This window comes from Pagrus pagrus (genome assembly GCF_965226575.1).
Source record: "Pagrus pagrus genome assembly, chromosome: 10".
In the NCBI taxonomy this organism is placed as follows: domain Eukaryota; kingdom Metazoa; phylum Chordata; class Actinopteri; order Spariformes; family Sparidae; genus Pagrus; species Pagrus pagrus.
In genome coordinates, this window is record NC_140194.1 from 15,746,456 (window position 1) to 15,761,545 (window position 15,090).

Consider the following 15,090-nt stretch of genomic DNA (forward strand, 5'->3'; position numbering starts at 1 on the left):
ACCTACAGTATGTGCAAAAAAAAAAAAGAAAAGCGAGGTGATTTTAGGCCTTTAACAATTACTTTTTGGTGACATCCCTCACACCTCTTAGCCAGATTTTTGAAGTGCGAACACTTCAAAACCAGTGATTTAATTGAATGTATCAGAGGAGAGGGATGTGAAAGACTGTTGATGGAGCAGCAGTTAAAAAGACTAACCTGTGACCGTGATACCGCAAGTTTAATCTCTGCAGCAGTCCATCATCAGTCGCCGTGTATCCTGTGAAGTGTGATTGCATCCACAACACTGAACCCTGCCTCACCACTCGCTGTAAATTATCCCTAATAAGAGCATTCGCTTGGAGCTTTTTAATGGTTAATATGAAAAAATACCCACGGTGTGAAAACCAAGTAGCTGTGCGATCACCTAAGGTCTCACTGTTGCTTGTTGTTTGTCTGGAAAAATATATCTCATCCAGAGAGCACTAGCTGTTTGACTGAGGCCTCTTCCAAGTCTGCCATTGGGCTGAGAAATGAGATATTGATTTTTGGAGGACCGTGCAGTAATTGAGAGAACACATCAAAACCGGAGTTTCAAAAATGTTTGTGGGTGTTGGAACCTGATGCCCAAGTTGTGTTACCGGCGTATTGACTTCTTCCTCATTGCAGTGGATGCATTCGTGCTGGTAGCAGTCATGATCGATTGCATTCTGCTTTTAATCAAATTTTCAAGAAGCCCTTTTCTATATGTCTGTGGAGCTTTCTGGAGGCATTTTTGTAGCATTTCACATTATTTACTGTTTGCTCTATTTCACATATCTTCCAGCACCAAAACAGAAGAAAAAAAAACACATGGAAAAAAATTGGACTGCTGGTGTTGTATCTAAATATAAACCAGAAAAATCCCCCAGAGGAGGCTCGTCACAGCTACAGATCAACTGGAATCTCCTCTACTGTCTTTGAGCTATCCTCCAATTAGATCAGTGTATCATGTCCTGGCATGGCCCATCACTCTGTGCTGACAGCTCCGTGACTCTGGGAGACCCTGTGAAATTTATCAGCGCAGTCAGTCCCAGTCAGCTAGCAGGTTTCCCCCTCAGCCTTTCCACCGAGCTCAAGATGGTTTCGGTCCCCAGTGGCCACGAGGGAAACAGAATTCATCACCGATTCCTTCTGCAGGTTTCTGATACCTTGCAAAGGAACATGTGGCTCTGATAAGACTCTCAACACATCCAACATCTCACTCGGAGGACTGAATCCCCAGACATGGGTTTGTGATAATGATGTCTTACTATTCCTCTGTGGGAGGGAAAGAGGATCTGTTTTTATTTTAATTGTTCCTAAGTCAAATCAAGTGAAGTGAGTTTAGTGGTGAATATTTCCACTACCGAAAGGCTTCGTAGCAGGAAATGTTTAAACAGTCTACTGTTAAAAATCCAGCTACATTCTGCTGTTAAATCTCTATTTCATTTTTTTTTTTTTTTACTTACCTTTGAAACAAACGATTCCACATGGGAAGACATGACACCCAGAGCATGAATATGTATGTGTAAGATACACAAAAACAAAACGGAGATCTATTGTGCGGCATTCGCCACATTTTTCTTGCACATGAGAGTTCATTCTTGACCGTGGAAACCTTGTTAAAAGCCTCATTTTAGCATTGTCGAATACTTTGGACAATGCACAAAAAAGAAATCTTAATTCAAGGTCCACTTAGCTTTTTCCAGAATTTTTATCTGTGCCTCTGTCCTTGGCAAACTTTTTTTTATTTTTTCCAACCATGTCCCATTTGTCTGCAATGCTAAAATGTGGCTTTTCATTCATTCAGATGCCTCAACTAAATGATTCTCACGTTCTTTTCAAATCCTTTTCAACGATCTCCCTTTATATCGCTATAATACAAAGGGAAGCAAAGCTAAGAGTTGAGGTTGGGGCTCGATCAGAACTAGCTTGCTTGGTAGTTGGAAGGGGAGGTTAAAAGCCAGAAGCCAGAATCATTTCGATACGGGGGTAATTATGGGGCACATTTTCACATCATCTGGAAGACCATCATGGTGTTGTGAAAGTGTGAAATAATTGTGTATATGTATGTGAATAAGAGAGCTAGAGAGAGAAGTTCAAACCCGGGGGACGGGAGTTTCCAAAGCTATTCAACGGTCTGACAGGCAGCTCTGAAGAAATGTACTGTCTGATTTCAAGTCTACAGCCATGCTGGCAGTGCTGCGAGACTGTAGGTGTAATATTAGCAACCATTCTGAAGTTGATGGGAGTTTTTGCAGCTATTTTTGTGCATGAATGTTTGTACAAAAATGTAATTGTAAACCATCCAATAGTTGTTGAGATATTTCACCAAAAATCAGACATGTCAGCCTCAATTTGTGACGCTACAGGCTATTTCAGGAGGATTCATCATCTGGGAACCATAAATATCTAATCATGACTGAACAACAACCCATTCAATCATTGTCGGGATGTTAAAATCAAGGAGTGAACCGAACCTACTGCCATCCTTAGAGCCACACTGCTAGTTTGGCTAAAAGGTGCAGGAAAGCTTGGTCGCTCATATCCTCTTCATTTGTACCAATTACCAACATGACATCTAGTTGCCAGGCTTAATATCAGGATGCTGCTACAGCAGCAGAACAGTTTGATTTGTTGTTTATTAAATTTTGGAGACAACTAATGAAACATTTGGCAAATAAAATTCGCCAAATTCACAGAGGAGTAAATCTGTTATTGATGTATGGTGGCCATCCTGATTATTTCAGCTTCAGCTGCAGCCGCGGTTAAATCTGGAAAACAAATCCATAGGCACCGTGGGACTGTGGAGCATCTGTACTTAATAACTGTTTGTTTACATGCAGACGAATCTGGCAATTCTTCTCGTTTTGGCTGAGGTTTTATATGTTTGTGCATTCAGCTAATCCTGCACATTTCTGGAAGCTGACAAACAGAAAGCAGAGTTTACACTGCGGTGATAGGAGGTTAATATCCTGCAAGAACATGCTTAACATGACGCTTGTCGTATTTTCCCTCAGCTTACCAAGTCTAAACCAATACATAGAGTACGAACCTGAGTGCATGCTCCTGTTCTGACAGAAAAAAAATCTGTCATACCGCACAAAACATTGCACGCTAATGCTAATTTGAATCCATTTAAACTCTATGCTAAAGTAAAACTGACTTTTCCGTGTTGCCTTGCATCAGCAGACCCAATCACAATGATATGTGTGGTCATTAACGGTGAATATAGGACAGGCAGTGAAGTGGACTCCCTGTGGGTCCAGGCATCTGTTGCAGAGAGTTCAGCACTGCCATGGAAAATTGAACATTTAGGAGCCAGCTGGAGGACCAGTCTGCCCTGCTGTGCCACCACTACTCAGGTGCCCACTGGCTCCATGCCACCACCAGCTAGAAGCCACTGGACCAAAGCAGGCCAGATGGTGCCCTTGCCAACCAACGAGCAGCCACTGCGAACTGCCCACTGTCCACTGCCCCTGCCCTATCATTCAACTCAGGGATGAGTTTGGAGTCCTGATAACCTGAGGTAAAAAGTTTTTTGTGGAGAGCGAGGGGCTGAAAAAGCTCAAGTGAGCGGAGAGTGTGATTGAATATAAATGGGCCTGATTACGTTGTGTGTTTGTTAATGTAAGCAGCTGCGAGGTGGAGTCAGAGAATCAGTCGGTAGGAGAGAGACTGCTCCAGAGGGAAATAAAGCCATCTCCAGGCTGAACTCATTTGTCCGTGCCTGTGAACTGATAGATAATTATATTAGGAGCTTTAAGTGCTCTTCTGCGATACAAGTATTACTACCATCTCCAGAGGCGCAGAACAAAGTAGGGAGGAGAGGACTCTGTGTGCTACAACTGAGATAGTCATTGCTCTGCCGCCAGAATATGTGGATGCTGAAGTGTATTCAACACAAGTGGCCTCGGATAAAAAACCAAATCATGGCGCAACACTATTAGTATTGGATCTGTGACACACACAAATTTGATTTGACTAGGATCAATCATAAAACGATCATAAAAGTTGTGACAGTGGCGGGCAAAGTCTCTCATCTCAGCAGACGGCAAACAAACATTGATAATCCATTCAACACACTTGAGAGACTTCCAGTGGTACATGTAAAGCATTACGCGTACTGTAGCACATTAACATTTAAAGTTTACTTTATGTTGTGTGAGGAACCGTTGAATAGTTTAATATTTGTATGGTTTCAACACACACTATACCTGTACCTTTAGTCCTTGATGAGTATAATATGATCATGATGAGCAGACCGCTAATTGTTTAAGCTTATCTTAACAGACTTTTACACCTACACCGTGAGCCAGCTGCCGTCACTACATCTGTGAACATGTCAAGGAAACAGAATCACGGAGTATTGAAAATATAAGGGCACAAATGTGCCTACTATACACGGTGAAAGAGTACATAACTAAAAAGATGTTGTCGACAAAACATTCTTACCTTAAGAGGCGCTTGAAGCGTACAGTTACATGGCAACTAAGCAAGCTGAAGATGAGGTTTTGTCAGCTTGTGTTCGGGGGGTCAAGAATGAACTTTCTGTGCACAAACATCCTCCAAAGTTCAGGGATACACGATGACTGCTGTTGTGTGCATGATCATTGATTCTGTAAGTCATGTACATGCTTCAAAACCGACAGAAAGAAGGAACATTTTTATACGTGTACATGTGCTTAAAGCAACCCTGACACCAGTTTCTGAGTTGTGACCAATGACTTTGTTAATGTCTTAAACATTTGTTCTTACTAAAAATGTTAATCACTGTATATAAACCTTCATTAAAGCCATTATTTACAATTAACAAACCTTGTGAACTCTGATCCTGAGAAAAGAGTGCTTACACAAATCTACAGCAGTCCAATACACAAATCCAGCGGAGTACTGAAAGTAGACAAACTGTTTTGGGTGTAGTTTGGGGATGCTGCTGAGCTGTACTGCACTATACAGAGGGGTGTGTCTCTTATTTAGCCAGGCCTGATTGATATAAATTGGTTCAGCAAAATAACAGAATCACGTGTCAGTAAAATGCAACACAGTTCAACAACAACCAAACCTGCTGCCTCCAAAATGAAGATATATGACTATAAAAGTTAAATCAACACCACTCTCACACAATTTCAACAAAGGAAGGTAGAATTTATTGCTGGACTGTGTAATCAGACTGCGTTAGATCGAGCTGGGTGGACCGAAACACAATGAACACAGATAAATCACACTCATAAATGAGCCGACAACAAGAGTTAAATGTAAATGGAAATACTTTATTTCACTATTACACAATAACAAGCTCGGAAAGAAAAATTACAAAAAAGAGAAATGGAACAAAATGCTACAAAGCACCACATAATATAGACGACTCATAAATGTGGCAACTGAACCTTATGCTAACTGCCTTTACTCTATCTAAGGTATCATCATCACTGAGAATTTAGAAATCAGCAAAAATGTTTGGACATCAAGCACAGTCATGCCAGTAATAGTAATATCTTACAGATTCATGTAGCGATGATTCGGAGTGGGGAACGGTGATCCATACAGGTTCACTCTAAGTGGTGAGGCAGAACAAAGAGAGTGGGTTCGAGGGAACTGCAGTCCATCATCTGTTTGGTATGACATAGGTTTGCATTTGGTATAAAGAGGAGTTGAGGAGGCAGACGCGGGTCACAAAGTATTTGCGAAACACTTTTAATGCTTAACGTGCATGAGGTACCAGATGGGCGTGGTTTACCAGGTAGAACATACAACAAGTGCCAGAAATCAGCAGAAAGTACCTGAAGGTTAAATTTGTCCAGTTGTCTGTATTTGACAGTGTGACATTGTATGAATTATCCTGATTGGTAACCCATCTGGTTCAGCAGGCTGAAACAAATACTAACAATGCAAACACTATTTGACCCACGCCTGTGAGGAGGACAGTGAGGAGACATAGGGTGGTGTTACTTCTTTTTTTTTTTTTTACATGGAGAACGCTGTACAGGTGCCTTCAGATCTGCCACGACTAAAGGCACATGGGGTCCACTGAGCAACAGATGTGTCCATTCTAGAAATGAGAGAAAAGAGAAGGCAGAGAAACACATGAGTGGATTATCGTCACACCTAAAGCTCAGGCAAACTCCTTTTGAAGCTCAGCAGATAATATTTTCAGGTGGCAGCGGAGCCGCAGCACACAGACTCAGTCTGGCATTTAGAATTCCTCTGGGTGTCATTTCGGCACCAACTGATCCAAGAGGCCGACTTTCTACTGAGAATACAAATAAGAATGGTCTCTGAGTCATTTCACTGTAAACTGATAAGCTCCCCGGATCACTAAAGGTTTGCAGGCACAGCTCTGTGTGTGCAATATCACCGAGCTGACCAAATCAAAATGCCATCAAACTGAAAGCAACACAGTTCAAACAGATCAAATCCGGCTTCATGTATATGAATTAATTTTGAATGCAAATCTGTGTTTTGTTGTGAGTTTTTTGGGAAGGTAAAGTGTCCACAATTTGTAGAATACGGCCAGAATTTGAAGGTAGCTCCAAAACATAGAGGGCAGCGTAGACCAGAGTCACCGACAGCTACTACTACCTGGCTGCAGTTTTCATCCTTTGACTAATTATCTCATGGCTCGGTTAGCTGGAATAATTACACATTCTACTTTGTTATTTGAGGATTTATTTTGACCAGAGAGCTACATGCTAACTTTAGTATCATTATTTCTGCAACACAATACATGTACGTCATTGCGTCACAAATGTTATTTCTTCACATTATGTTGACTTTTTTAGTTATTTTTTTAATGTTTTCAATTTACATAGTGCACCTTTAGGTTTGGATTATCACCTCTTGCCGGTACAACGTGGTATTATTAGACAGGACGGGCCAGGGCTAGCATGCTAACTTCAATAGACATCTATGCAACACCGTACAAAGACATCTATGATAAAATATCAATACTCGTTCTTTTTTAAAAATGTTTTAAACCATGATTGTAAGCCATATTGGACTAATTTGCTTCTTTAATGTTTTTTAAATTTTGTTTCCAAATTTCAGATTATCTCATTGATTTACAGATCTCCACTACGTACAGTAAACAAACCAAAGGAGTTATGTAGCCAGCTAAGTTGCTATGCTAATTGGACAGATTTCTTCATATGGCTATTCCTTGGGTGATGTGTTGTAAAGACTGCAACGTGAGTTATAGCTAGCAACAAATCAGATGAGGAGCTTGTGCCAAAAAAGAACTACATCGAATGCAATACTGTGATTTACTGTTGCTAATAGAGGAAGTCATCAGCTATTTCAGGTCTGTAGTCTACAGAGCATTTCAAACCTGAGGGGAAAAGAGGGCAATTTAGATCGTGGCTCGTGATTGCAGTTAAATAGATCGTGATGTTATTTTTTTGGCCAGATCGCCAAACCCTAATGAAGACTCTGAATATTTGTTAGTCTGTCCACTGAGATTTACTGCTATCATTTCCTGTCAGGCAGGCACAGAGAAAATATTCCATCACAGAAACTCAGGCAAGGGAGTAAGTCTTGGTGGATTAGTCCTAAAGCTGAGGCAAACAATTTATGCTCACAATTGGTAATGAAGAGGATATTCGCCTGCATAGTTTACTTTCTCAGTGATTATTCTGTGCCACAAGATTTAAAACAAAAACTTGTGGGGAGCAGCTTCCCCCACCTGATTTACTAGAACCAATTACGTGAGTTTCTCTCAGCTTTCCAGATAGATTATCTGAGGCTCTATACATTGTGCGTACTGTGTGTCCAAACATGTCTGCTTGTTGAACACGGTGCAGAGGAGAGAGCACACTGTGTTACCCTGCTGAAGCTGAGCCAGAGGCCTGGAGATGAGGGGCGGACAGATGTTTTCTCAGCGTGGGTTTCTGTTAGTGTGAAGTTTCATTTTTATTAAAGGAAAAGTTCTCACTGTGAGTTGGAGGTTTGATCCATCACATTCCCACATCTATACATGAGGCAGGGAAACAGGAGTCTTATAGTCACTGTGACTCGTGCAGTAGTGTTCATTTTGTTACAGGAGACCTTTTTTTCCACCTTTCCCTCAGTTATATATGTTCCATACAGTGCTACTGCATTGGACAGTATGAGAAAATGTATGTGTTTTTTGACTATGAGCATAATATGTCTACTATTACGAAATATGCTTGTCAAGAACATTTATTCCACAACTAAGACGGGATGAAGACAAGACGGTACCAACACCATTAAAAACAAATTGTATGGGAAACTCTAAAGATAGCACGCTAACTAGGTAAAAGCCATACATCATAGGCTACAAACAACACCTGATTAGCTAACATTTTGGTATGATCAGTATTTGGTGAGATAAAAATGCTGTGTTTATACCAAAATAAATCTGATTTAATTTGGCATCAAAATGACCGGTTGTATTCCTTAATACTTAATTAATACCATCAGACCAACAGACTCACCGCTGCACTCTAAATTATTCAACCTGTGTCTTTCATCAGATTATAATGAGATAAATGGCTTCGGTTAGACTAATTCAACTGAAATGTTCAAGAGAAAATAATGACTTAAAAAGACTAAATTGATTAAAAGACTTCAGTTTTCACTGACTAAAACTAGAATGTAAAAAGGATGACCATAAATGCCAAATATGTTGAACTTTTGCTTTAAAAGAAGAAGTGATAGAAAATCCTGTATTCTCGCTAATAAATATAAATTGGACACAGCGAACTATGATCCCTAATAATATCAAACGTAGGCATTTGAAAGCGAATATTCTCAAAAGTAGCATCCGATCTTATTTTCTATATTCTGCTGTTTATTGTGTTTTAAACAAAAAACACGGCAGCTGTCACATTTTCACGATCATGTGGAAAGTGTGCGTACTGAATAAATTGGGAGTTGCTCATTTCATTAATCTCTTTCTCTGTGTTTGGTCATTTCCACAACTGCTCTTTAAAATTTGGTGGCACATTTAATTTCCATGTTTAAAGGGTTTTTGTGCCCATTTACACCAACACACATATTTACCACCATATGTGATAAATACAGTCATGAGTTTACAGATGTGATGAGACGCACAAATTGCCTCCACAATGCAAAGGCTGGACCCCAGTGGAGAGTACTCCTTTTTTTCAGACAAAGCACAAAGAATTCTCATTTTCCAAACCATTATTCTTTGGTGTCTTGTCCGCCACTGAACTCAGCGAACTGTAATTTGCTGTTTCGGGGCTGCTGGCGGGGCTGGCGCCTTACCTTGCACTGGCACAGGGTGCATTCGGTGCCATGTTTAATCCAGGAGGAGCCACTGAAGCGTGAGATGTTGTGCTCGTCCGTGCACGTCTTGGTGATGTCGTTGCGGATGGTGTCGGCCTGGCAGGGGTCGGTGACACAGCGGGGACAACACTCGCCCTCAGGCACCACGGTAAACTCGCAGTCCACAGGCGGGCACGGCAGAGGCCAGCAGTCCACCTGCCCCTGCTGCGGAGGCGGAGAGCGACGATTTGGGAAAGAAAAAGAGAGAAAGTTCAAAATAATCCCTGCGTGCGCTCTATTGCATTTTCCAGCTCTAAACAAGTTATTCATGCAAATACACATATTTCTCCTGACGCTGTGTATTTGCATGCCAGAGGGAGCGTCTAGTGCTTGATGAGGAAGAAAAAAATAGTTGTTAAGGTACCTAAAAAATATAGATGAGCAGAGCAATCTTTCAACACAGTCAGCAATTTTTTTTCAGACTTTAGAGGTAAACGCTCCAGCTTTTTAATTGACTTGTCTTAGTCTCCCTATCTCATTGTTGTTCTCGTATTAATCTCACAGCAAACTTTTAGCACAGAGAGCCTTATTGGATTTCTCCTGCTGCCATTTTCTATTGGCCCTGAGGAAACAGGTCGTATATTTCTTGGCCAACGTTGCACGTCTGCTCATACTGTATGCTATATCATTCCGGCCTGACCCACTTCATGCTTGCGCTGTCATCCGTGAGTGTTTCTGCACCTCACCTACTCAGGAAATGAAATACGAGCTCAGACTGTGTACGTTTAAACACAAAAGACATACACACACATAAAATAAGAAGAGGCTCGATGCAAGTGTCCCACTGGGGATATTTAATATCACGGAAAATCGTCTGGCTCAGCATTTTAGAAATGTTGTAGTAAATTAGACTGGCTATAAAGCGCAGGCTCACGTGGTGCTAATGCCCACTCCCTGCCTCCGTGTAGTGTGTAAACATTTGAAGTGGGAAATCCCTCCCCCTCCTCCCAGAGCTGCTCGTAGCCAGAGGGAGGGATTGAACGTAGCCTCAGGTATCTGTCCCACGCTGCGATAAGGGACACTGCCATCTTTGTCTGTTTATGGAGATGTGGCCTATGATCACAAAGGAGAAAGAGATTTACCATACAATCAAGCTTTTTATTTGCCTCCACACAGAGCAGTGCACTGTGGAAACTTTATCAGCCTAAAACTGGAGCCGGTCCTTTCATTTCTTTGTGATATTTCAGAGGGTTATTATTCAAATCTTGCTTTGCATTCAGCATCCGTGGTATCTCGCAGTAATTTAATCTCTCTGTTTTTTCATAGACAGATGTAAGGATTTGACTGCACTTTAGAAAACGCCTCCAGGAGATTAAAAGTAGTGACATTTATCTCTGCCTGGGAGTTGGCCTGCAGCGATCATGCTCTTTTCTTTCATGCGCCTCGACCTAAAGTACAACCTATGGCTGAGGAAAATCGCGCCTCTTTGATCTTCTGGCGATTTAACAAGATGGCAAATCACAAGTGGCCCATGTGTGCACATTCTGCAAAGGCCACGTTTTAAGTTTGCACTGATAGCCAAGTAGCGGGCGATGGATTCACATCTTGGTCTTGGGAGAATGTTTTGCCCATCTGCCTGCTGTCACTGTGTATTTTAAGGCCCCCGCTGAGCCTGGACAGCCATGGCTCTGCTAAGTGTAGCAGCATTCAAGGTTCATTTCACGTCCCTGTCACGCTACTGGAGCCCCTGTACGGTATCACACAGCGGGCTCCTCCCTCACCCTTTCAAGTGCTGCTCTTTATACCGTGCGGCTCTTTGGTCCTTTGCCTCATGTGTACGTCTCTGTGCATCTTTAATTGAGTGTGTTTTATATCCGTGTGTGGATGTATGAAAGCGTGCGTAGCCGTGGTGACAGGTGGGCCTACAATCTCAAACACGAGTACTTGTGTGTTTACATGTTTATGCTCCGTACGTACTCGTGTTTGTACGCCGTACGCGTGCTCTGGAGCTGTGATCGGCGTGCCTGCGTTCTCAAACGTTTGTGTCTGTTTGTGTCAACATACATAAGCGCCGACTGCGAGCACAGCCTCGGCGAGTGTAGCCGAGCGAGCCCATTTTCAGCCGACTGTGCTTCCCCGCTGCCTCTCGGCTGAGCGGTGATTTTCGAGCTCTTCTATAATGGCTCGCTGTAAGAAATCCAAAAAGCAGCCCCCAGGTCCGGGCATCAGCACAGCATTACAATGGCGTGGAGGGGAAGGGAGGAAATGGCATTGCTGTGACTACTCAGACCATAAATCTGTCAGACTAGAGCCGACTTACATTAGCTCCGAGTGCGGCTGATCTTTAAAAGCTACAAAAAGAAGGGACAAAAGAAAAAGTTGTAAAGTGCTTTTCTGTGATCCACAGTGAAGATGATTTGTGAGCCACCGAACAGAAGGAGTGACACGAGTGTGGGTGTGTGGCACAGCTGAGTGCGAGCGAGGCAAGACAGTGGGGTAGAATGTAAAGCATGACATTTGCATGTAATATGCATATGAGTATGTGGCGAGAGGGGCATCACGGGCAGGATTTATTGTTTCTGTCAGGTTTATTGGGAAACACTTGTGAAATGCTTCACCGCTGTTTGAGCGGCAGCGCTGTGCAAACCTTGGAAAAGGTCGACGCGCGCAGAAAGAGCGCACGCGTCTCGCTGCGAAAGATTCATGTCGGCGAACGCGGTGTTATTTTGCTTTGTGTGAGAAATAGGTTTGCATACGGAGGACACTCGACACCGCAAAAACACACAGCCCGCACATGCTCATCAATCAACACAAGTGTACACTCTCAGATGATACACTGCGATACAGCCTCCCACACTGGAGGCACACACATGCTTGCATTTTCCCTTGTTCTCTTAACCTTGGAAGCATCCTTCAGCAAAATGTATAATTCCATCATAGCAGACAACAGTGCAGAGGGTCCTTTGAATTCTTTAAAATCTCACTAATCACTCACTCCCTTTCTTCTGCCACGAGATGAAAAGCAATCTTCATTTTCTCCTCTCTGCAACCTTCCTATTCACCTCTTAATCACACCCCTCTCTTTTGGCACAAAACTTCTCTCCTTGACTTTCTTTGCAGAGCACATCTCTCATTCATGAGCATTTCCATGGAGACAGGAGTATTTGCTCCATCTCTTGTGTGGGCACAGTGGCACAGGAATGAATGCATGTTGTTTCACTCTCACCATAACTGGCTCTGGTTAAAAGCGTCGACTAAATGCCTGCGATCTAAGTTTCGTTATTCGTGTACATCCGTCCCTACTCACCAGGCACTGGCACTGCTGGCAGTTCTCCACCCATGTGTCCCCGCTGCCGTAGGTGAGCAGGCCGTTCTGGTGCAGGCACTGGCTGCTCAGTCGAGGGTCGCACTCCGGGCAGCAGAACAGGTCGGCGTTGGGGTTGTCGCAGTCGCAGACCATCCTGCGGCACATCACCTGGCCAGCCTGAGCGGGAGGAGCACAAACAACACATATCACATGAGCGCAATTAAACATTGAACACACATGCATGCTCAGACAAGGACATTTGTTTGATGGGATCATTAAACATGCATGTTGATGATAAATATTGTAATAAAGGCTACGTAGCCCATCTCTAGCAACTGTTTTGTAGCTGTATTTTACAGTCATTCAGCCTCCGCTGGTACTGTAGGCAAGACGATCCAGATTGAAATATATTTTATGAATACTGATGCACAGTGGTTCTTCAGGAGTTCCCTATTCATCACTGGGGTGTTTGAAGAAGTGCTACTTGGCTGTCTTGTTGTCTCAGTGATTTAAGATGCCTTCCACACATACGAGAGCTGCCGTGGGTCTGAATTCAGCTCATTACCTTTTGTCACATACTTCTCTCTACCTACTCACATCTGCCACTCTAGAGTGTAACTAAGTCATAAAGGAAATAAATCTACTGATGTTTATTCCAGAAACGGCAGAAAATTAACTATTATGATAATCAATTAATAGTTTAAGCAATTTTGTACAAACAAATGTTAGTCGGTTTGCTGGTTTTCTTAGTCGTACGTCTTTATTAGAAAACTTAAACAGGAGAGACGATAAAAATTATGTGTAAATGTTTAATAGGGCTGCACAGATAACTGAAATATTGTCAAAATGGCAAATATGGAGCGCTGTATCCAAATCGCAAATCAAATCAAATGTGTGACAAGGTGCCCCCAATCTTATGATTCTTATTGGCAAGTTTAATCATAATGATAATGATTAATTCTGATGCTGTGACATACTTTGTGTTATCTGTTTTTATATTTTTAGAGTGTCACAGATTTCGCTGCCTATTTTAACCAGGACACTTTATGAAAGGAGACTTTATTCTCAATCAGTCTTTCCTGATTAAATAAAGGTTAAATAAAATACGTATACGTACGGTAGATTTAAAGAAATCTATGTTATAATTGGATCCAGCGAGAGACAACGACTCAAAATAGCGCAATATATATCAAATTGAATATTTATGAGCTATAAAATGTACAAAAATTCATGACAAATAAAAATGTATATTAAAGCCTGCAGGTTCTTTACTGCCCAAATATTACTTTCAGTTCTGGGTCGTGTTTTCTTCACTGATGCCTCATTTCGGCTCTGGACCGCTCCCATGCCAAGCACCAGCAGCGAGACCTAGAGATTCTGTAAATGGATTTTTCTCCCTTGCCAATTAAAATAACGTACTTTAATTTTTTAAATGTTAGCAACCCTGCTGACAGATGCACTGAGGCGGAAAGCCCCACCCATCTGCTGCTCCAAGCAGATCGAAACAATACAACTATTTGCATATCGCAAGACCTCAGTCTGGACACATCCCAGCCTTTGTCTTCTCTGTGATGTTTGACCTTGGTTTCACCCCCATCAGCTCTCCATCTCATATCCAGCTGTGTCCGCCCACCTCTAAAACAATAACATGTTTACTCCTTTGCTCCCTCAACCGCTCAATACAACTAATTTTGACAGGCAGCTCCTCAATCTCTCAAATCAATTAATATGACTCATTTAATTAGGGAGCCATTTCTGCCCTGGTCCTTTGTAATCAAATGAATAATTTGCAGCTTGATCATTCACTACCGACACTAATCCACTATAATCACCTTCTAGTACTGCCAGACACTTGGCATTAGGTTGAGCGAAACGCTGAAATGCAAAGTATGACTGGTCCGTGACCTGGTAATCACGGAGAACAAAATGTGCTTAGGATGATGGAATGAGTTTTCCGGATCAACTGTTCCCCGATGCCTTGTCACTGTGGTGTCAGAAATCAATCAAAACAACTACATCAAAAGCCTGAGTCACTCTGTTGGACCTTTAAAAATTACTGCATATAGCTCCTGCACTTTAATTAAATTGCTCATCACAAAGGCGTCACTGTCATTGTCAACAGCACTGTCACATCAAGGTTTATTGTGCCTGTGTTTCCATCGGCACTCACTTTTTGTCTCCCTCGATGTCTACTTATCATCCCTCACATTTGCTTTACAAAGGAGAAGGGGTAAAGATGGGGGCAGTGTTTCATTTTGAGCAAAATTTGACTCATCTTGTGGTAACCACGCATGTCCCTGCATTGTAATGTTGACAAAAATCACTTGGTCACTTTCTGATTTGTTTGTCCTCTAATGTGTTATGTCAGTGGACTTTAAAGGCCTGTCACATAAGAAAGTGGCAAGTGGAAATGATGCATAGTTTCAAGCTAGCTCACAAGCTACTAGCTAACTATTGCTCGCTGGCGCAGAAGTGAGCTAGCTTCTTCATTTACTCAACATAGTAGGCTAGCCTTTAAGTCAAGCAGGCCTCCACTTG

General features: G+C 42.2%; 1 protein-coding gene across 1 annotated transcript in view; it reads right to left on the reverse strand.

Moving 5' to 3' along the window:
* Positions 1–5,251: 5,251 nt before the first annotated feature.
* nell2a (neural EGFL like 2a) overlaps positions 5,252–15,090 on the reverse strand; it is an 85,077-nt gene continuing 75,238 nt past the window's right edge. The window contains exons 18-20 of the mRNA XM_084364915.1: positions 12,553–12,729; positions 9,246–9,470; positions 5,252–6,051 (exon numbers count right to left, since the gene is read on the reverse strand). Coding sequence (XP_084221041.1) covers positions 6,010–6,051; positions 9,246–9,470; positions 12,553–12,729 — 444 coding nt within the window. The 3' untranslated portion in view covers positions 5,252–6,009. The remainder of the gene's footprint in view (positions 6,052–9,245; positions 9,471–12,552; positions 12,730–15,090) is intronic.